Genomic DNA, 22631 nt, shown 5'->3' with positions numbered 1-22631 from the left:
GACATCTGAGTCATTTGGGATTTGGTCTCTGTTCATTGTCTTTTCTACTGAAAATGAGTCAGATTTTCCTATTTCTTCATGTGTTGAGCAAGTTTGGATTGAAATCTGGATGTTTTAAATGTTATGTCATAGAAACCCTGGATTATGGCATATTACTCCCAAGAGTGCTGATTTTTCTGTTATAGCAAGCAATTACCTTGTTTGGTCTCAAATTACACACTTGTCTCTTGAGAAGCAGCTCAGATCTCAATTCACCTCTTTCATCCTTAACCACTAGGCTGCTTGGAATTTTCCTGGCAAATACATGGTTCAAGGATTTATACCCAGAATTTGTGGTTCCTCCTCCTGGCTCTCCCCTGTTTGTGATGCCTCTTACTTTCCAGTAGCTGTGGTTTCCTAAATTCTGTTATTGTGTTCTTATAATCACTTATAATCACTGTTTCAGTCATCTCATATGTTGTCAACTGTGGCTGACCTCAGGCCACTCATCTGAAAATTTGGGGATGATCACCCCACGGTCTTCTTTTTACTAAACACCTGCCTCCCTACCCCCAGTATCTGCCTGCTTTTGTTCATGTTCCACACCCTTCAGTGCTGTTTTCATTCTGCCCAGTGTTTAGTTGCTATCTGTAAGAGGATGGATTCAGTATGAGCTTAGCCATTACTGGAAGCAAAATTCACTTTTAAATAAATGTGATATACAAATTTCCAGTCACCCACTTCTATAAATTTTAACCAGATATGACAATACCACATAAATATATATGTTTCAAAATATACAAACTGAGATAAACAAGTTCCTGTAAGTAACAGATTATATCTCTTTGTTACTGATGGAAGGAAACCAAGGTAACTCACATTTACATGTCTTTTTATATAAGTTAAGTTGAAATGAAAGTCTATCTCTATGTAAACAGAACAAAATTATCCAATGTATGTTAAGAGACCAATTTGCTCTTTTCCTTTATATTTCCTTGGACATAAGAATCAAAACTACTCTATCTGGGCTATTTTCCTACAAACCATCCTAACTTATCCACACATATTATGTATTGAGCTTCTTTCTGATAATACAACTTGATAGGCTGGCTGCCTGTAAAGTCTCTAAATAAGTTAAAATGCCATTTTTCCTACTTAATAAGGGAAAGCTACAACCACATAACCTCTGTTTGAGGGTAATTTATAAAGGATCAATGGCAAAACCGTTACCTGTGAGTTTATTTTACGAAGCATTTGGCCGTGTCAATCCATTTCAGAACTGCCTGTGATTGTTAAACATCCTCAGGGAAATGTCATCCATGTATCCACTTCTAAACTACCTCTCCTCTGCTATACACGAGATGTATGATTAAAAAATGAACTCATAATAAGCATACTGAAGAGCACTGTAGCAAGCAACTAAAATTCAGCAAAGTACCAGTAATGCAACTCATATGTCAACAGGCAGATAACAATCCTGTCGATTAAATAAATGAGGAGCCAGAAAAAAGGGGTCATATTTGTAACAAGTGCATCCCTAATAAATACACCAATGTATTTACTAGAACAGATGTAATCTGGGCAGCTAAATCCTAAAAGCTCAGAGGCCACCTGGGGATGTGGCTACTTGCTCCACTATTAAAATGCATTTGGACAACAGCTGGCTGAATGGGAGCAGAGGACAGATAAAAAGAAGCCTTGGTCTCACAGAAAAAACTCCTCCTTAAATACAGGACCAGGGGACATGGGAGGATTTCCTTCCCAAAGCTGAAGAATCAAGGAAGGATTTTTATTCTTTTCAGGCAGAAAGCACAAAGTTAAGGGGTTTGAGGATATGATGAAGTGTTTCCATGATCCTGAATGAAAGGCCAGAAGGCCAGTCAACAAGTGATGTCAACATGGTAAAAAGGTTAATAAAACCGCATTGGACTTCATAAGCCTTGAGTGATCACTGGCTGCTATCCTCATGGTGGCATGATTACACAGCTGCCCCCTTCAAACCACCTAAACACTCACCATGCAGTGCTTTCAACTACAGAAGAACTGCCTTTGTGCAAAGGCTATGGTCATCCAAGTAGAAAGTCCATTTAATCATTTATAAAGCTTTGATTTCCACTCTGCCACTGATTTGTTTCTGTATTTAGGAGTACAAGTTGACCCAGTAATCAACCTACTTAATTCTCCAAAATCTGTTTTTGACTTATGCTCAGTATTGAGTTTCTCTCTATTAAGTCAACCCTTTCCTCCTCTCAGTTTTCATATTCTGTTACCTTGCAGAACAAATTATAGGGAGGGCGGCAATGAATCAGCAGCAATAGAAGCTCATGTCTAGAAAACAAGTCTGTGATTCTGGAGCACTCTGCACTTAGTATCTGCAGTCCTCAGCTGGTAGACTGCATCTTTTCTCAGCACAAGGAATTAGCTTCATCATGAAATATGTGTTCAACATGCTAAACTATACATTTATGCCTCATTCTTAAATCAGAGATACTAATCTATGTCTCTTTTCATAGTTCCCCAGGGTTGATGAAATACAAATGAATAATTTATAAACTACTCAATACAACCAACTCTGATAACTAAGCAAATACATACATGTATGAGCACACACACACACACACACACACACACAGCTATTTTATTTGTCACAAAAATCCTATTACTATGCCAATAAGTTCTATTTGAACAAGGTAGGGGCTTAAAGTAAGCACAGCTAAGTACAAAATTGTTCGACTAGCATCCTAGCAAAAATAATCCAATGCAAAAAAAATTAAGATCATATTTTAAGAATATTCCTCAGGTACAGAGAATCTCCTATTGATGGCTTATCAATATTATACCCCATAGTCACCAATAGCTATGCATAGCAAGTGCACAGCTATTGGTGGCACAGGTGGCTGGCTGTCCACCAGTTTGTCCTCCCTCTTCTACAGTATGGAGTCATGGCTGGGGAACTAGCTGGGCATCTCCTAGCCTCTTTCATGGTGCAGATGAGTGGCTGGTTCTCACTGAGAGAAAGGGAACAGAGTACCATGTGTCAGTATCGGCTACACTGCTTAGAACTAGGGCTATCTTCTCCTGGACTTCTCTCCCTATCTGCTCACCAGATTCAGGGGCTGAAACCAAAACATATCTAGCTCAAGGCTCACCACAATGAGAAGAACCAGCTAGAAATCCAGTACATCCTGGATCCTTCCCTCAGTGAGAACTAAATTTATAACATGTTTCAGCCACTATACCTTCAGTAATCAATTTGTTACTACCTTCCAGAATTACTCTAATAGACAAGCTGAAAGGAGGACTTTTCAAAACTGTGAAAGTTTTGGGATTCCATAGAACACAGCAGCACTCTTGCTCAATAAATAGAAAACAATTGATGGCATTTACGGTGAGCAACAGCTATGGTAAAAGGAGTAGCAAGAAACAAGCGTCTTACATTTTTGAAGCAGAAAGGAGGTGCTTCTTCCGTTCCATGCTGCTTGTGATAATCGGCCCAGTCGAAGTCCTGGCCGGAATAACCTGTGCAGGAAAGAACATGGGCAACATTAACCAGGCTAAACACTGACAGTGAACAGCTTTACAGTGCCACTAATTAAAATAATGAGGGGTGCAAGGATAGGCTCCCCAAAGGTGAAGCCTTTTCTTACACCTGACAGCACATCGGATTTTATGAGGGTTGAATGAAATATTTTGAAAAATGTGAAGTACTACATACAGGTAAGGTGCACCATTATTATCAGAATGTGGTGCCTGAAACCAGGTAAAGATAAGGTGGAATTGACCCACACCAGCGCATGACAATGGGTAGATCTGTTCTGGAGGAAAATAGATGATATTGAGGGAGGGGTTTGAGAAACAACTATTCATATATGCTAAATTTAATGAGATACAGATCTTACCAAAGTGGTTTTTTCTTTCTTTATTCATTTGATTTTGGGGGAGGGTACACTTATAAAATATATATCCATCATAGCCACCACGACAAGATGTGGGAAAATGTGAGAGAGGAAAACAGTTCTAAATTATAAAACAGGAACAGCACTGAGTGCATGGCTTAACCTAGATGGGAAAATACATCTTAATGTGTGAGTATTTGCATTTCCTGTGGAAAAAAGGACTGGGATAGAAATGAAAAATACAGTAGTAATTAGGATTCATTGAAACTGTACAAAATGTCACTATACCAGTGATGGCGAACCTATGACACGCGTGTCAGAGGTGACACGCGAACTCATTTTTTTGGTTGATTTTTCTTTGTTAAATGGCATTTAAATATATAAAATAAATGTCAAAAATATGTCTTTGTTTTACTATGGTTGCAAATATCAAAAAATTTCTATATGTGACACGGCACCAGAGTTAAGTTAGGGTTTTTCAAAATGCTGACATGCTGAGCTCAAAAGGTTCGCCATCACTGCACTATACTCTTCATTTAGTATTCTACCTTTATTGGTTTAAGTGAATGTAAAATACATTTAAGTATATTTTTGATGCAAAAGAGATTGGAAATATTTCTTTTCCCGCATATTTTCATAAATTTATACCTGTAAATTCACTTAACATGGGGACTTTAGTTCCTAAATCCCACAGTTGCAGAGTAATGACATAAATTCTTTACTAAAGAAACTCAAGATACTGGTTGCCTCCTACCTCCATCTGTACTCACAAGTACAAATAATGTTCTTTTCATTAAGTCAGCACAATTTACCCAACTTTTCCTAAAATGGAGGAATTAACCAAGAAGGCAGTTGTCCTCCTCTGGCCCAGGGACTGGCCCTTGACCCTCCCATGTGCTGCTCCCCATCAGTGGCAGAGGTACCCCCTTCCTTGTAAGACATCCCTCTCATTCTATGAAGACTGACAAGTCCTCACTTCTTTCCCATAGGAGATAAGAAGTCTCAGAGTTTTGAGGTGCTATGTACTCTTTCTAGCTGGTTCTGAACAGGGCCAGCACATCTTCCAGAACCGCCCCTCCCACCAGAGGCTCTTGCAGCAGACGTTTCTGGAAGGGATCAAACCAACTTTCTTCCGAATATTCATAAGCAAAATGTGTGCTAAAAAAACGTGTGCTAAACAAGGTAATGCAAGTTCCTGTGCAATTACTATAACCTGCCACTTGAAGAGTAGTAGTCTGTCTGGAACTGTTTTGGGTCAAATACTCACATTAATGTATAAGAAAAGGAGAATTCCAACCGGTGAGAAGTTACCTAACAGTACGAAGGATACTGAACCAGAAGGGAGACTGATTTTAGATCCAGTTCTTCCAGGAACTAGATGGATCAAGGTAAAAGTAAATTAAACTTTCTATGCAACAAACTTTATCTACTACTTCAAAAAATGAGATGATCTTATAAAGTTCCCTCTAGCTGCTGCATTCCATGACTCAGAACCACCACTGTTAAAAGTTCACTGTTGCTGCTTTGGATTTTTTTCCTTTCCTCTGTGCTTAATGTCCTTTTCTCCTCCCAGGAGAAACGTGTGGCAGGGCTGACAAACAGAGGTTATGTGACAAGACATTCCCTAGCTGAGCTCTCAATTGAACAGCTGAAGACAAGATGATCCCCTGCAACAGGACCCGATTTGTTTCGTGGTGTGGCCAGTCGACTGTTACAAAGTCAAGATCTCCTCTGTTCCATCTCTTCCCTACATTTCTGCTGCTTCCTTACTTAATTTTGTGAATGAGGAAACCTCATCAAGATCATAGGGGAAGAAAAAAATTAGGAAAAATGTATATAAATCGTAAACTATGTTCTGAGATAACATGAAATTTAGGTATTTTTTAAAATATATTTTTATTGATTTCAGAGAGGAAGGGAGAGGGAGAGAGAGAGATAGAAACATCAATGATGAGAGAGAATCACTGATTGGCCGCCTCCTGCACACCCCACACTGGGGATCGAGCCCACAACCCGGGCATGTGCCCTGACTGGGAATCGAACCATGACCTATTGGTTTGTAGGTCAACACTCAACCACTGAGCCATGCCAGTTGGGTGAAATGTAGGTACTCTTTATGGTCAATATCTGTTCAGATAAAATTTTCAACTAAGAAATTGCCTCTACTTCTACAAACAGACATTTAGCAGGGTTCTCTAGAATTCCGTTCCTAATCGCCAAACTCCAATGGACTTCAACCCCCTCCATAAAAGGCTATGCTCCATGGTTTCTTGGACCAACATTCAATCCTCTACAACCAGTCTTCACGACTCTATGGGGAGTCATTTTTAATCTAATAATTTCAAGGGATAACCAAGCCTTGCTGAGTACATAAGCCTACCACTAGAACTCTCTCCTTTCCCTGAACATTTGGACAGCCAAGACTTCTCCTCCTCCTCCTCTTAGAGACCTTTATTCACTTCATCACTTAAAATTCTTTTCCTTCGGGTTGATAATGAGCTCTCTTTGTAAGGCGGTTTTGTGACAGCTCAGAAAATAACTGCTACATAAAAACAAATTGCTGTGGCTTGTATAATAGAGACAACAGGGGTCAATTATACTCATTAATCAACAAAGACAGAACAAGAAGTACTAGGGCTTAACTGCAGCCAGGAAAACATGTTTTAAACCCGGGAGAGAGGGTAATAGCAGAGGGGAAAAGAAAATGAAGGCAAATCAAAACCCCTTAGGCTATTAAAATTTGCAGCAAGTTGCCATAGGAGACTGTTGAACCACAACCACTAGAGTTATTTCAGCTTTTATTAGTGTTTATTCTGAATGAAGTTCCAACTGTTTCAGATCCAAAAGGGAACAGGTCGATGACCCATTTCCATATGACACAAATTAATTGACATAAAGCAGCTCCACTTGCAAACATTGCTATTGGCAGTGCAAGTAGACAATGCTTTTAAAAAACAATTTGGCAGTAAAAATGTTCATGGACTTTGACACAATTTCATTTCTAGGAATTTATCCCATAAAAAAACCTAAAAATACAAAAAAATGTTATGCATTAAGATATAATGGCATTATTATTGATAATACTAACTGGGGGTGGGTGGAGGGGGGGTGACTTTGTATCCAAATATAGAAAATGATTTGAAACTTATCCAAGTCCATAGAAAGTCATGCAGACATGAAACTGCACAGAGTCTGTTTTTTAAAAAAGTCATGATAAATGATTGCTACAGTTTCATTTTATTTTTTATTACATATATTTTTATTGATTTCAGAGAGGAAAGGAGAGGGAGAGAGAGATAGAAACATCAATGATGAGAGAGAATCATTGATCGGCTGCCTCCTACACACTTCTTACAGGAGATTGAGCCTGCAACTCGCGCATGTGCCCTTGACCTTCCGGAATTGAGCCCAGGACCCTTCAGTCCACAGGCCGACGCTCTATCCACTAGCCAAACCGGCTAGGGCGATTGCTATGATTTTAAATGAAAATATTGGTATAAGCATACACAGAATTATCTAATTTATATTAAAAATATGCAAAAAAGAAAAGAAAAGCCCAGTGGTAAATATCAAAATAATTAACTGGGTGGTGGGATTCCTGGATACTTTTTTCTTCTACTTCTTTGCACTTTACAAGCTTTCACTAACGATCATGAGCTACTTCAATAATAAAAAATTATTTGAAAGGGTAACATCTTTGCTCTATTTTAAAAGCTCATCAAGGCGCTGGTCAATCAATCAAGGGTTGATTCAGTTCGTGACTGCCTCCCCACAGATGTCCTCTCACTTCTGGTGTGCTAACAGATTCCTGATGGTTCGAGTTCCCACAGGAAGTCAAATCTCTCCCCAGTACCAGCAATCGAATCGGGACAACCCTGAGACAATCATGGTGGTCAGACCTGTAGCCAGTGATTTGGGATAGAGGAGAGGGGAGGGTTACAAAAATATTTCCCTTTAATAAAAGACATGACAGGAATAAGGGCTGCTTTTCTATGCTCGGTGGATATGAAAAAAACTGTACAGTCTTAATAAAAAATAAAAACAGCAAAGGAATACCATGTTTGCCATCTCCCTGATTGGCAAAATGAGAAAACAGTAATCCCACACTATAATGACTGTTGGGAAGCAGATACTTTTATTCTGGTTGGTATCTAGCTTGATTAACTATTGCAGGTGTCAATTTGGCAACAAGTGCCAAATTTTTAAGAAGGTGTCTACTTCTCCACTCTAGCCATTTGTTCATTTACATATCCATTCATTTAGAAATATTTAGTAAGTGTATGCTATATGCCAGGCAGGGTTTTAATACTAGGAATACAGAAATGAACAAAACCCACAAAAACCCTTACTTCACAGAGCTTACATTTCAGTGAGAGGAGACAGATTATACACAAATATAAAAAGTCAGGTGATCACAAGTGCTAGAGAGAGAAAGTGGATAAGAGGCGTAGGAAGGGCTGCATCAAGGGAGGCCTTAAGGAAAAGTTGAAGCGTAGAGGAATGGTGGAAGCGAACCATGTGCCAGGCGGAAGGACGGGCAAAAGCAAAATTCTAGCAAAAGATTGCAAGTTATAAAAAGATAATGTAATAAAATGTCAATTTTCCTAAGTTAATCTAGAAATCCAGTGCTTGTGATTGATATTAAAGAGGGCAGCCAAACAGATCACCTCAAAATGCACCACCTGAGTCAGGACTGAGGAAGGGGAAGAGTGTGACCAGCAGAGGGCACAGTGAGCGCCAACATCCTATGGAGGGATGTGCCTGCCCCATGGTCCAGGAAGGGCAAGGTGGCCACAGTGAGGGAGCTGACTGGGGAACATCTTAGGAGATGAGGCCTTGCAGGCTGTTGCCATGACCAGGACTCGACCACTGAGTGAGGTCTGAGCAGACAGAGGAGGAACAAGTGTGATTTACAGTTTAATAAGATCAGGGTGACTACTGTGTTGGGAGTAAACTGAGGGAAGCAGGAGGCCACTGCAAGTAACCCAGGTGAGATTTAAAGGAGCCCTGAACCCAGGAGGTGCTGATGAGGCGTGATCAGATCCCAAAAATGTCAACAGGATTCACGATGGATTAGACATGGGGTGTCAGAAATAGAGAGGCCGGGATGCCTCGGTTCTCATTCTATCTGTAATGCTCTATTTCACTTTTTAAAAATCTGAATCAAATATGGCAAAATGTTACAGCTCAGTTATGGTGGCAGGTCCATGGGAGTGGGTTTATTTTCTGTCCTTTCGGTATGTAGGAAATATGATAGATTACAAAATGGACTGCATTCATCAGTCAGTGTCCAGAAAAAGAGAACACCAGCGAGGGTTCACTACTCTTTGTCCCGATAATAATTAGAATACACCCTTACTTCCTAAATTGTGCCCACAGTTTATGTGTCTATTAAGATGGCCAGCCAGTAGACATGAAGTGCTAAAATAAGCGAGTTCCTTCAGCCTTCGCTCAGACATTTTACAACAGAAATCAAAGGCTAAACATTTTCTACAAAGATCTCCAAGTGGGATGTTTTCTCCACTAATTCTACCACTAGTCTTTGATGCTCCATGCCATGGAGGTTAGTGAAATCATTTTGAAATAGCAATCATGGTTGATACTCTAAGTGCATTTTTGCTTAGATGATTTATTAACTTGTTGGATCACTTTTAGGGCCTATAATATTGAATTGTTGTTCACTGGGCTTAAAGGAACCTCCAGGGCTCTGTCCCTGGCTTTCCAGGAAAGGATCTGCTCATGCAGAGAGAGCACCGAAAAAGCCCCACCCACTCCAGCTTAGACGGCTTGTCTCTAAAGCCTGGGAACAGACTTTACTAAAAAAAATAGGAATGGAGTTAAAACAATGTAAGTTAGGACCTATGTTTCTGCACATCTCCTATACCACTGGATTCTTTTATTTCATCATCAGCTGCTTTCCACTGACTGGGGAATGAATGGGGTATCCTTTTGCTACTGGGCAACACGAAATTATAAGCAGTGTGTATGGTTGGAAAGGAAACCAAAACAATATATTACACTTGTGGAAATCATACACACAACACATCTAAACACCTCTCAGCATGTAGGATAAATCGGACATTCGCTCTTTATAAAGTTCAGAATTTAAGTTAAAAATAATAAATTAGTTCAAAGACGGTGTATACTTTCATATATTAATAAAGCAAAGAACGGTGTTTTAAAAGAATTCTACTGCATAACTCCCAGTCCTGGTGTGACTACAAAAGACATGTTAACGAATTACCTCAAAAGAAAACCATCAAATCACCACTAGGGAAATCACCACCACCTCCTCTAAACTGTATTTCATTCTAATTACAAAAATAAACATATTCCCCTCTCACAAAACGGTAAGGGGCTCAAAAAATAAAGCTGTGACTTTGTTATATCTGCAAGCACTTGGAGAATTATACCTGAGAACTGAAATTCTCCAAATGCTCTGACATAGAGACAATTTCAGTCACGGAAGAGTCATGGTCGACTGACATCAGCTAATCTCCTCTAAGGCCACCCAAAGCCCCAAATTCCTGAGGATGGCTTTTATGAAGATACCAGTGACAGACAACAGGAGTAAAGGGTGGATTTGGTTATTTTTTTTAAAAAATCACTAGATTTGGGATCTTAAGACTAGTTTTAAGCCAGTACTTCTGCCTCAGTACTTGAAAAATTTAACACCACTGAGCTTCAATTCCCCCACAAGTAAAATGATTAGAGCTGATGAGATCATCTTTAAGATCCCTTTTAGTTATAAAAACCCTCTACTCTTAATAATATATGTTTATTTTTAATAGATAATACAGTACTTTAGATCAAAAATAAAAATATTTTTAAAGTATTCTGCTCGGAATCTCACTCGTACCCTCACTTCCATCTGTCCTGCTCGCTACCTCCATACTCGGAACCTCCATTCAGAATTCTCATTTTTATTAGTTCCTTATTGTGTTAAGCTTCATATACTATATTTTTTAAATTTATCTTTATTATTGAAAGTATTACAGATGTTCCCTTTCCCCCCACCCCCCATTGATCCCCTCCTCCCTGCTTCCACCCCCTCCCCAGGCCTTCATTGCACTATTGTCTGTCCATTGGTATAAATTCTTTGGTTAATCTCTTCCCACCCTCTCCCTTTCCTCTGAGATTCCTCAGTCTGTTAGATGTTTCCATGTTTCTGGATCATTTTGTTTTGTCAGTTTATTTTGTTCTTTAGATTCCATAAGTGACCACGTGGGATTTATTCCGGGGATGCAAGGCTGGTACAATATTCACAAATCAATAAATGTGATACATCACAAAAACAAATTGAAAGACAAAAATCACATCATATCAATAGACAGAAAAAGCATTTCACAAAATCCAACACCCAGGTTTGATAAAAACTCTCAGCAAAGTAGGAAGAGAGGGATCATGCCCCAACATAATAAAGGCCGTATATGACAAACCTACAGCCAACATCATAATCAATGGGCAAAAACTAAAATCATTCCCCTAAGAAGAGGAACAAGACAGGATGTCAGCTTTCACCATTCTTATTCAACATAATACTAGAAGTCCTAGCCACAGTGATCAGACAAGAAGAAAATAAAAGGCATCCAAATTGGAAAGGAGGAAGTAAAATTGTCATTACTAGTTTCTTATGTAACCTGACAGTTTCTTTACAGAAATATGAGCAAACAAATACATATTCTCATTTACCTCTTTCCTAATGAAAAAAAGTGTCATGCCATAATCTACAGATTTTTATCATTGCAGCATATCTTGGAGCACTTCTCATATCAGTACACAGAGATTTCCTCATTCTTTTTAACAATTGCATAGTTTTCATTATATGGGTATCTAAAATCTATTTAACCCATACAGACAAGCACTTGGACTTTTTCCAGTGTTTGCTATTATATATCATGCTGCAAAGAACAAACTTTTATGCATATTATCTGCACAGTATATCTTCAAGAGAGATTTCCAAGAACAAAACTTCTGAGTGAAAGGGTAAAATGCATTTATAATTTTAGTAAAATTTGACAAAATGCCTTGGACACAGTTTGCACCTACCTGCACTATCACCAGTAATCTGGGCATTCTTGTTCCTCCACATGCTCATCAAAACAAATTTATCTTCTTTCTCTTTTGATTTTCCACTTCATCTTATAAATGCATGCCATCTCAATATGATTTTCACTCGCATTTCTCTTATTGTGATGTGTTTGAATAAGAGACCTTGTGTTTCTTTTAACTGTGAACTATCTGTTGATATTCTGAAACCCTTTTCTGTAAGTTGCTGGTCTTTTTCTTACTGGCTTATCAGTAAAATCTCTACTATTTCAAGATAATAGTTCTGTAGCCAAAACACAACCCCTATAAATTACCAGTGGATCCTTGACTAATGATATTGATCACTTCTTAAATGCTTTAAGTGGTTTTTCTTTTTCTTTTCTTTTTTTAAAGGCTTATCACTGATAGTTTCTTATTGGAAAATACTAACCACTATACTCAATATTCCACAACAATATTCATGAAGCAACTTTCTTTTGTGTGTGTGATTTTTCAAAAGGCATCCTTAATTTTCAATAGGGGAAGAAATAATTTGGAAAACTACATGAAGACAGTTTCATTTCACCATATATCACAAATACTTGGGAGACAGAGAAGAAATAATAAATGTAGCTAAATGTTAGGTATAAAAAAGCTTAACATATGAAAATACTTAATATTCTGGTGATAGTGCAGGTAGATGCAAACTGTGTCCAAGGCATTTTGTCAAATTTTACTAAAATTATAAATGCATTTTACCCTTTGACTCAGCAGTTTTATTCTTGGAAATACATTTGTATAGCCATTTCATTACACATTAGTTCAGTACACTAATCTAAAACAACTTTCTTAATATCGTGAAATGCAATCATCCAAATATGCACATACATTTTCCTAGTAAATGTGGCTACAATCACTTTTCTAAACAACACTTTTTAAGAGTTACAATTCATAAGAAGTATATTTAAAAATTCTGGTAAACATTAAACCTCTGCCATCATGAAATAATCAAGCAGCCAAAATGCATGTATTAATACTTCCCTTTTTTTCATTATGTAAGGAAATACCCAATGAATGTTTTTAAAATTCTTAAATAGATCTTATTACTAACGACATTTGCAAAGTCCAACTAAGAAGCATTTTAGATATCTAGAAAAAGACTTCCTTCAACGACATGAAACCCATCTGCACACATGGTGTGATTAGAGCAGTTAGAAGGAAACAACAGTGGCCCAAGGGGCTTTCGAACTCCACAAATGACCTATCTACCACCAACACAGATTCTATCCTATAAACACCTGGACAGCCATTTAAAGGACTATAAAAATACTTAGACTTTTGTCATTTCTTTGATTCTGGGCAGTGCCTGTGGAATACCAGGCGTGTCCCCCTTTGACAGCCTGAAAGCTAAAGCACAGGGATGTGGCCAGTCTTTGGTGAGTACCCAAATGCAAGCAAGAACCTGGGCCTTGTGAACTGGAGTTCTCACCGCTACAGGGAGCGGGATCCAGAGCCAGACCTCCTGCCCTGTGACTGTCTATGTGTGACTAATTTTCTTCATAGGACAATTCTCATTTTGAAGATTCAATAAGTTAAGCACTTAAAATAGTATACACAGTGTTACACAGAAGTTCATGGCACTCTCTAATTAGACCACATTCCATTACTGCAGAACCTAAATATGAAGAATCAACAGCTGAAATGGAAATACTCAAAAGCAAGTCCTCCGTGGGAATGAGCAGGGATGAACAATGAGGATAAAAACTTAAAAATATCAAAGTATATTCAAGCCAGTGGAGTACAGGCACGCCATGGATGAGCTGGGCGTACACAATTAAAGGCGGTACGTGGTATATGATGGCCCCAGGAAAACTGTAACTCAACCTGTGGCCAATATGGTTAACACTGCATATAAACCAGTGCCTGGTGAGCTGGAAAGGTTAGCATTCGTTATAATCCCTCCATAAATTTACTTTTCTACTCTCTTCTGATTTTCTCTTCTATTATTCCATTTATTTCCTCCCTATCTTCTCTCCTTTTGCCTTACTGCTTTGTTCCTTGAATAAACCTTAGACCTATAAGGGATAACACATCACGTTACTAAACTTACAGCGTGGTGCATGAATTCCAATGTAAACATTATTTTAGTGCAACCCAGTTCCCAATTTAATTATTTTAATACTAGAGGCCCAGTGCGGTTCCTCAGCCTGGCCTGCGCCCTCTCACAATCTGAGACCCCTCGATGTTGGAGGTCCAGTGCATGGATTTAGCCTGATCCTCGCAGGCCAGGCCAAGGGACCCCACCGGTGCATGAATCTGTGCACCGGGCCTCTAGTATGCATATAAGATCTTTGGTTAATCTCTTTCCGCCCTCTCCCCTCCCCCCTTCCCTCTGAGATTCATCAATCTGTTCCATGTTTCCATGCCTGGTGGTCAGTGTGCGTATAGCTACTGGTTGAATGGTCCCTTAGGTTTTTATATCTATACTAGGGGCCCAGTGCATGAATTCGTGCACCTTGAAAGGAACTGTGGGCCGCAAGGCTGCGGTAGGCACAGGGGTGAGTCTCGGCTCATCCTCCGCGCCCCCACCTGGTCCCTCACGCTGTGGCCCTTGGCCCCCTGTCTGCTGGCAGTCCCGCTCCTGCTGCAGCCACTCCCACACACTGATGGCACCGGCCCCACTCGCACCCACTGACAGCGTGGAGCAATTGGGGCCAGTGCCAGCAGCGGGTGCAAGTGGCAGCTGTTGCCTTGGTTGCCCCTCAGGAGCAGGAGGAGGTAAAGAACCCTCAGGGGAGATCAGGGCTAGAAGCTGCCACTCACACCCACTGATGGTGCTGAGTGATCGGGACCGGGTGCAAGTGCAAGGCGGAACTGCGGTGTGCGGGAGCAAAGAATTTTCAGTAACCACCAGAGGCTCGCCCCAATGACAGCGACTGGTGCCCCACCTTGGTCTGGCGTCCCCGCTCACCTGCTCCACCATCCCACCATGGCCAACGCCCACCATGTTCTGCATACACCCCCTGGTGGTCAGAGCACGTCATAGCGACTGGTTGTTCAGTTTTTCCGGTTGTTCCACCATTTGGTCTACTTGCATATTAGCCTTTTATTATATAGGATAAATATTATAGCATCAAATTGTTGCATATCTGGGAACAACTGGGCTATGGGGATAATCTGATTTATTTTAAATAAAATGTAAAAAAAAATGCTTCAATAGCATTTATTGTCTTTTCAAAGCCACTTCATAGACACTCTGCAGTTTTTAACCTCAATCACTTAGCAACACTTACCCTCTATCATTACACAAGAGCAGCAGAACCATCGATCATTCAATTGCTAACCCGGAACTTCACTTTACAGAAGTGGATTGAGAAGCCCAAGGTTACACTTCCCACCAGGGAAGCAATCTGTACAGACCCCTATGTCAAGCTAACCATGAAAGACATTCTTTTTCCACTACTTCTAAATTGTTTACAACATAAATTTCTCTAGATAAACAATGACACCCTCCTGAATCACTCAAACCCTGCACATTTTCACAAAACACAAACCTTTGGGAGGTGTGAGATTGACTCCGTTTTTAAGGCACCACTGTACTGGTAAAATCCCCAACGAATCTGCATGGCACAGCATTGAGAGTTTACTAGGTTCTGGTCTTAGGTCGTCAATAGTCACTTGAAAAAAATGATTGTTAAAAACCTGAAAGAGAAAACCAATACAGCCAATGGTTAGTTCCTTGGGATTACTTATAAGACTAGTAATGAAATATTGGCACAGCTTCCAAATGCAATCAATGTATTTCATCAAAATGGTTTGACCACAAACTGGCATGTCAACGTATATTACTAAATTGATCCAGTTGCTAAAAAGTTAGAGTTGATCACTGTGGTCATATTAATGAAAAGTAAGCGAGACAGAGAATAAAACGTAAACCAATAGTCATAGCTGAAAGATAAACAAACTGTTGAAGTAAGACAGACAAACCCTGGCCAAGGGGAAAGTCAGGCAGGCACTGAAAGGTCTAATTGGTTTCTCCATGTCCACAGCAGGGACACACGTTCTCACAACAGGTCATTCAAGAACACTCCAAGGTCTGGCCTGAAGATTTCTAGTCTCATCTAAGTCTCATGTATCGCTCATCTAGTATCCGCCCAAATGTCCCACCCTCTAGCCCAGTGGTTCTCAACCTTCCTAATGCCTCAACCCTTTAATACAGTTCCTCATGTTGTGGTGACCCCCAATTTCATTGTTACAAATTGAACATAATTAAAGCATAGTGATTAATCACAAAAACAATATGTAATTATATATGTGTTTTCCAATGGTCTTAGGTGACCCCTGTGAAAGGGTCGTTTGACCCCCAAAGGGGTCACGACCCACAGGTTGAGAACCGCTGCTCTAGCCCAAGAGGAAATCATTCACACCACGCCTGTCTTTAGTGTTCTCGCAGTCTAACAGCGCACTCCCTTGTCGGTCTATCAAAACAACAGTACATTTTCAAAGGTCCAACCTGAAAGTCAACACAGCTGGGACATTTTCCCAAACACTCAGTTGGAATAAAGGGCCCCTGCTCTGTGCCCCCAAATCATCAGGCTTGTATCTCTATACTGAACAACCTCTTTTACCCCCCTGAGGACTGACATCACATCTGTCTACCTTAGCAGATCCTAATGCTTTGAGGACTGTGGCCTCTTCGTTCCTCATGGAGGTATTCCCACCATGCAGAGAAAACGCTTTGTGCACAGAAACTGGCTAATCATCCACTGGATATAAGGGGAAAAAGAAGTCCATGAAAAAATAGAAACAAAGCATGATGATGAAAAAAGAAGGGTGCAAAAAGTAGGTGAACCCCCACAGTCAAGAGCATGATGGATCTAGAGAACCAAGTATGTAAAACAGACCAGAGGGAAAAAACAGCACTTTCCCAACTCAACAGAAAAGCAGCCAGTCTTTCTTGGGAAACCTTGACACTCTCCCTAAGCTACAATTCCCGGCTCCTTCATTTAAAAAATATTTTCTGGACGCAACCTAGTTCAAAGATAAGCAGGAGAGGAAATTCACTTCGGTTCTTCTTGATGTTAATTCCAGTAAATAGTTAGAATTCTGCTGCCTGAGTTTTGAAAAGGATCAAACATCACCTTCCCAGGGGGGTCTTCCCTGACAACCCTACTTAAAATCACATCTTCCCTTCCTCCACCAACACTCCATTAGTTCCTTCCCTGACGCATCTTCCTCCTTTTCATGTAGCCTTTAACATACTACATTTGCTTACTTATTACTTAGAGAGAAGCTAAATGGTTCAGAAACACGGGGCCTTCTGGTCAACACACAGGTCTCGAACTAAAGCCTGGAGCAGTTAACCAACTTGCCCAAGACTGTGCAGCTAGGAGCTAGCAAACAGAAACAGAGCCCAAGACTTTAATTCCAGTATCTTTAGCTCTGAACAGTGCAATATATTTTACATTTTAGATGATATCATCATCACCACCATCATCTGTCACTAACTCACTGTTTTGGAACACCAAAAACAGAATCCCACTGTACTGCTAAAGGTTGGGCATTTAATACTGCATCTGCTACATGCTTATCCATCTATTTGCTTTAACATTACTTATTTCTTCAACAGTTGTGCCATCAAGAAAAGCCCCAAGAAAATAAAAAGGAAAATTTCATTATGATGACTACTAATGGCACAATACATTATATTCTCAAACTTAATATTCTAAAACATTATCCAGTGTTAATAGAAACGTATTTATTTATAAATACCTTCTGCGTGGAGATTATTCTGATACTTTGTTACATGTACATGAATCTTGAACCTGGGGAGGTGCTCATCCAAGTCCATGCATTACACAACACATGGCAAATAAGGAAGGAGGGGTCTATAAGAATGAATGACTTAAGTATTTTATCTTTGGTACAAAAAGTAGGAAATATAAAAATGAAAATGTATCTTAAAAATCAGAAAATAATATCCTCTTACCCCCAAACTCCAATAAGATTTGTTTAGGGAGTAAACTGTTTTACTGTGGAAACCAAACTACTGCCACTGGAAGTCCACGCAACAAGATACAGATATTCAGGCTGGAATTAATTATAATTAGTATGTCACATCCCAACGTCACATGTACAACTATATAAAGGCATAAAAATGTGACTGTCTGCCTGACAGGCTAAGCACATTTGCATCTCTGTTTGGCTTTAAAAAAAATTTTCCAAGTGAAGCTGACACCACAGCCTCTTAGAATGGGGACAAGGCGATATATATCCAGATAAATGAGCAGCTGGCATCACTAAATCACCCGCTGCTCAAACAAAGGGAAATTCTGGTCGAGTTTCAACAAGATATCACTCTTTAGTTTTCTACAAATGTGCAACAACCAGAATACACAGTAAAGAACCCCAAAGGTCATTTCAAATAACATGGTTTTTAATGGATGGTGTATAAACATGATAGCATGCATTTCAATCTAGAGATTATCACTCAAAGTGTAAGTCAATATTTTTCTCATATGTAGTTATTCTTTAAATAAATTACTTTAACAGTTATAAAAAATAATTTATAGTCATTAAAGGAAAATATTTCAAGGGGGGGGGGAAAGACATTTCATTATCATAACAATTTTCCACATTCTGTAATATACTGTCACCACTCTATTTCTCGAATTTTACCAAACCATACATTTAAAAAAGCACGACTCAAGTAACATTAAAACACTTGTCACTGCATTAAGAGGTCCAGTCTCTTTCAGAAAAAAGAAATTAAAATGGAATTAACCATTTTTTAGTGTCTTCAACTTTATAAAATTCAGAAATCAATCTGTGACACCAAAAGGATCGTATCCTAGGACTATGCATCTGGGTGTCATACATTTCATATGTTTGTTCTCTGGTTGTAAAATCCTGCTCCAACTTGCTTATGGGTCCTCAGGCATGTGGCAGTTACAGGAGCTATTGAGGACACATCTGATTGTACCCCAAATACAATTGAGACATTCTGCCAATGTGAAGTAACATCAAAGAAACTTCTTTGTTTTTATTTCCAAAGTCAAATATTTTCTTGTAATAAGGAGAGAAAGAATAAATAGACCCAATTGATTTCTTCATATTAATTATGAAACTATTTATTTGGAAAAGTACTGCAGGGATCAAGACTCTCAGGGGAAAAAATGCACATAAAGAAATCTGTCTTTGCACTGCCTACAATAAAAAATACAAAAGTCCATAGTAGATAACCGATCAAGTTTTTCAAATACTTTGAACTCAAAATACAAATTTCTTCTCTCTTCCTCTTGGATCACAAATTTCAAGATAGACCATTTCTCCACAGGCACAGTCTGATCAGCAGTTGGTAATGTTTCCAAAAAAGGAGAGCAAATGAAAGATGACAGTAAATGTAAAATTAGAGGCGTTCTGTTGGATCATGAAAGAGTTCATTTTAGCTTAAGAATGACTGACATCCCAACCCACTGCGGTGACAATCAGCTGTGGTCTACCTTGATCATCCTCTTCACACAGTAGTATTTTCATTTCAAAAGTTATGTATGCACAGAGAGCCGATGGAAAACTCAGCAATATTCATGGCTTTAAAGGGGACATGAAAGGCTTCAATTTCTCTTCAGTGGGTATGTTGAAAATAAAGTGTGCTGAAGATTCCCTGGGCTTCTGACTCCAGTTGTAGGGTTGGCCCTTGCCGAAACTGGTGATGTGTATCTTGCATTAACCACCACAGCACTTTGTAATAAACAAACTTAAAATTCAGTTCTAAAACAATCAGGCTTATATTTCTCCAGCTAATAAGGGTAAGATAGACCATTTCTCCACAGGAACCAAACACAGTCTGATCAGCAGTTGGATGCCCGGATGCCTGTGGCATGCTTTTTTCTTGGGAGATAAGTGCGATAACATGGTACCCACAAATGGGACCAAAGGTTTGGGTGAACATAGCTAATATTTTACTGAGCATTCACATGTGCCAAGTACTGTGCCAGGCACTTCATCCATGATTCCTCACTTCTCTCAATGACATAAAGTGGACAGTATAATATCTACGGTATAGATATAAAAACTAAGGTTTTTAAAATATAAGTAATTTATTCAGCTAGTAATTAGCAAAGCTGGTTGGGATTTAACTACAAAGCCATTTGTTTAGACTAAAACATTATGCCCCCAGGGAATTAAAACATTAAATATTACGTTAGTGGGCATCATGAGACCTGGGTTTGAATCCATGAAATTGACTTTTGAACCATTAATTATCTTCCCTAGAAAATGCATGAAAGGCCATTAACTACCAGTAAAAGAGACATTGGCTTAACAGTGCTAAGTTAGCCCAGCCGGTGTAGCTCACTGGTTGAATGTTGACCCATAAACCAGGAGGTCACAGTTTGATTCCTGGTCAGGGCACATGCCCGGGTTGCAGACTGGATCCCCTGTAGGGAATATGCAGGAGGCAGCCAACTGATGATTCTCTCTCATCATTGATGTTTCTATCTTTCTCTCTCTCTCCCTTCCTCTCTCTGAAACCAATTTAAGAAAAAAAGCTTAAAAACGAGTTCTAAGTTTGTTGGTTTCTTCCATCATTTATAAGAGATACTTAAGGTAGAAACACATACTTTAGATGTTACCATAGCTGACTTCATTGAGATGTCTTTGATGGAGAAGGGAAATTATAATCTTAAAAGCCTATCAGACCATAATTAAAATGCTTTTACATGGAAAAGCAATTTCATTTTAAATTTGCACATCTCAGAAGCATGACTTTGCCTTTATCGATGAAAGCAGGTGATTACAAGGAAGTAGAAGTGCAATGGGAATTTGTTTTTCACCATTTGCAGGTATTTTTGAAATATAATCAGATCAATCATATTAAATACTATCAGTTCAAGAGGAGCAAGTTCACAGCCATGCATCTCTAACCTTCCTCCAAGTCACTCACGGGCGCCACTGTCCACATACTGTGCTATCAGAAGACAAGTGAAACTCACCCCAACCATTCATGAGGGGACATCTGATCAGACTCGCTCTATGCTACCAGTGATAAAGAGAGCTTCAAATAGCACTGGATGGGAAAGAAGACAATCCGACTTAGGTTCCCTTGGAACTGTAGCATATCCTTATGCAAACACATTTCATCTGGTTGTCTTTGAGTAGAAAGACTTATTTGATCCACTTGGAGGTTGAGATGCAGAGCAAGGGGAGGGAAACTCACCTTGGTCACTGATGCAGGACAGATATGAAAGGGCTCACTCATATTCACTGTTTCTAGCTTCATCCCAACTGTGAAGAAATGGCTTCGCAAATCTGCATGATCCTGCAGGGAAAAAGGGTACAAAAATTGAACGAGCTGGGACTGTAAATTAATTCGGTAACTGTCTGGATGCTATCCTTGAACATTTTATTGGGCAACTGAAATCAGATTGAAATAATTAAACCCCCCCCCCCAATTCAAATGTCTAATTATTGCAAGATACCGCGGATTTAATTATTTTCTGCAAGCTCAATTTGCTTTTCCAAGATAGAGGAAACAAGCCTTCGTGGCCATGCTTAAATTTACACGAAGCAAAAAATTCAGATTTCACTGCTTTGATCTTCTTTGTCACCATAAATGGAGCACAGCAGAGTAGTAGAGGCGATCAGTCATCTAAAACACTGAAACATCATCTTCAGAAAATGTGGCCCCTTGCCACCGGGGTTACTTCATGGGGCTTCAGTGAGTACCTTGTGAGTGATACAGCTTGTCTCTATGTCTCTATGTCCGTGTCTAAGAGCACACACACAGCTTATCAATTATTGGTGGCAAGCCTATGATCTTGGAGATGTGTGCGCACAAGGGTCCAAAACAGCCCTGCAGACCATCAGAACCTGACTCCTGCTCAATAAAGTTGAGCAACACCTCCAGTTTAATAGATGCCTGGCAGTTTTATAACTTGCTTACTGCAACCTAAGTGTGTGAGGTGGGGCTTTCCTGTCTTCTCAAGAAAACAAATTTCAATATCCACTTCAGCTACACAGCCATAGATGAAGCTGGCTGGACTCTGGGTACGAGGATTTATCTTGCTGAGATGGAGGTCACCTCATAACTCAAAGTCTGTATAAAGAGTAGTGGCTAAATAAAAGTATTTGCAGGCTACCCCTGAGGAAATTATACCTGCAAATAAATCCCTCTATTTCTAAATACATCAACAGGGTGCGAAGTACAAAAACACCTGGGGACTCACTACTTTCTTTTATCTGCAAATCTAAAGTGGCTCTTTAATTCAATTATGCATTCTACATCCAATTCTGATGACCTTACAGAGTCCCACAGGGCCGGGCCTGCTCCCCTGGCAAAAGTTGGTCAATGTGGTAGCTGTACAACACAAGACTAGAAAAAAAGAATTGCTTATACAATTCTCTACCACTCCACTGCTTACCAAAGAAGCTGCAGAATGTAACCACCTACAGACCACAAGGCCTCTCTCATTTCTCATGTCACCACAGCAGCCTGCAGAGGTCTCTGTACCAATAGATTCAACGTAAGCATTGGGTGTGGCTGAAACAAACAGCTCGACCTCCAGAACGAGAAGGGATGTGGTCAGCGTGCAATATGACAAAAACTCACTGAAAGAACTGGCCCGTTCTAAACCTTTATCAATTCCTTAAGAATTTATAGTCATCACTTTATTAAAACTGTATATATAAGGAAAAGCACACAGAAGTATTCTTGAGTTCAGGAGATTA

The 22631-nt window shown here is 39.5% G+C and overlaps 1 protein-coding gene across 2 annotated transcripts in view; it reads right to left on the bottom strand.

Moving 5' to 3' along the window:
* Positions 1-22631, bottom strand: part of SFMBT2 (Scm like with four mbt domains 2) — a 206900-nt gene that overhangs the window by 51374 nt on the left and 132895 nt on the right. For both annotated transcript variants that reach the window (XM_014455527.2, XM_023753558.1), the window contains 3 exons: positions 21121-21222; positions 15458-15605; positions 3416-3498 (listed from right to left, as the gene is read on the bottom strand). In XM_014455527.2, the coding sequence (XP_014311013.1) occupies positions 3416-3498; positions 15458-15605; positions 21121-21222 (333 nt within the window). The remainder of the gene's footprint in view (positions 1-3415; positions 3499-15457; positions 15606-21120; positions 21223-22631) is intronic.

This window comes from Myotis lucifugus, unplaced genomic scaffold, assembly GCF_000147115.1.
Source record: "Myotis lucifugus unplaced genomic scaffold, Myoluc2.0 scaffold_47, whole genome shotgun sequence".
Classification (NCBI taxonomy): Eukaryota; Metazoa; Chordata; class Mammalia; order Chiroptera; family Vespertilionidae; genus Myotis; species Myotis lucifugus.
This window is presented reverse-complemented; position numbering and strand designations above follow the sequence as displayed.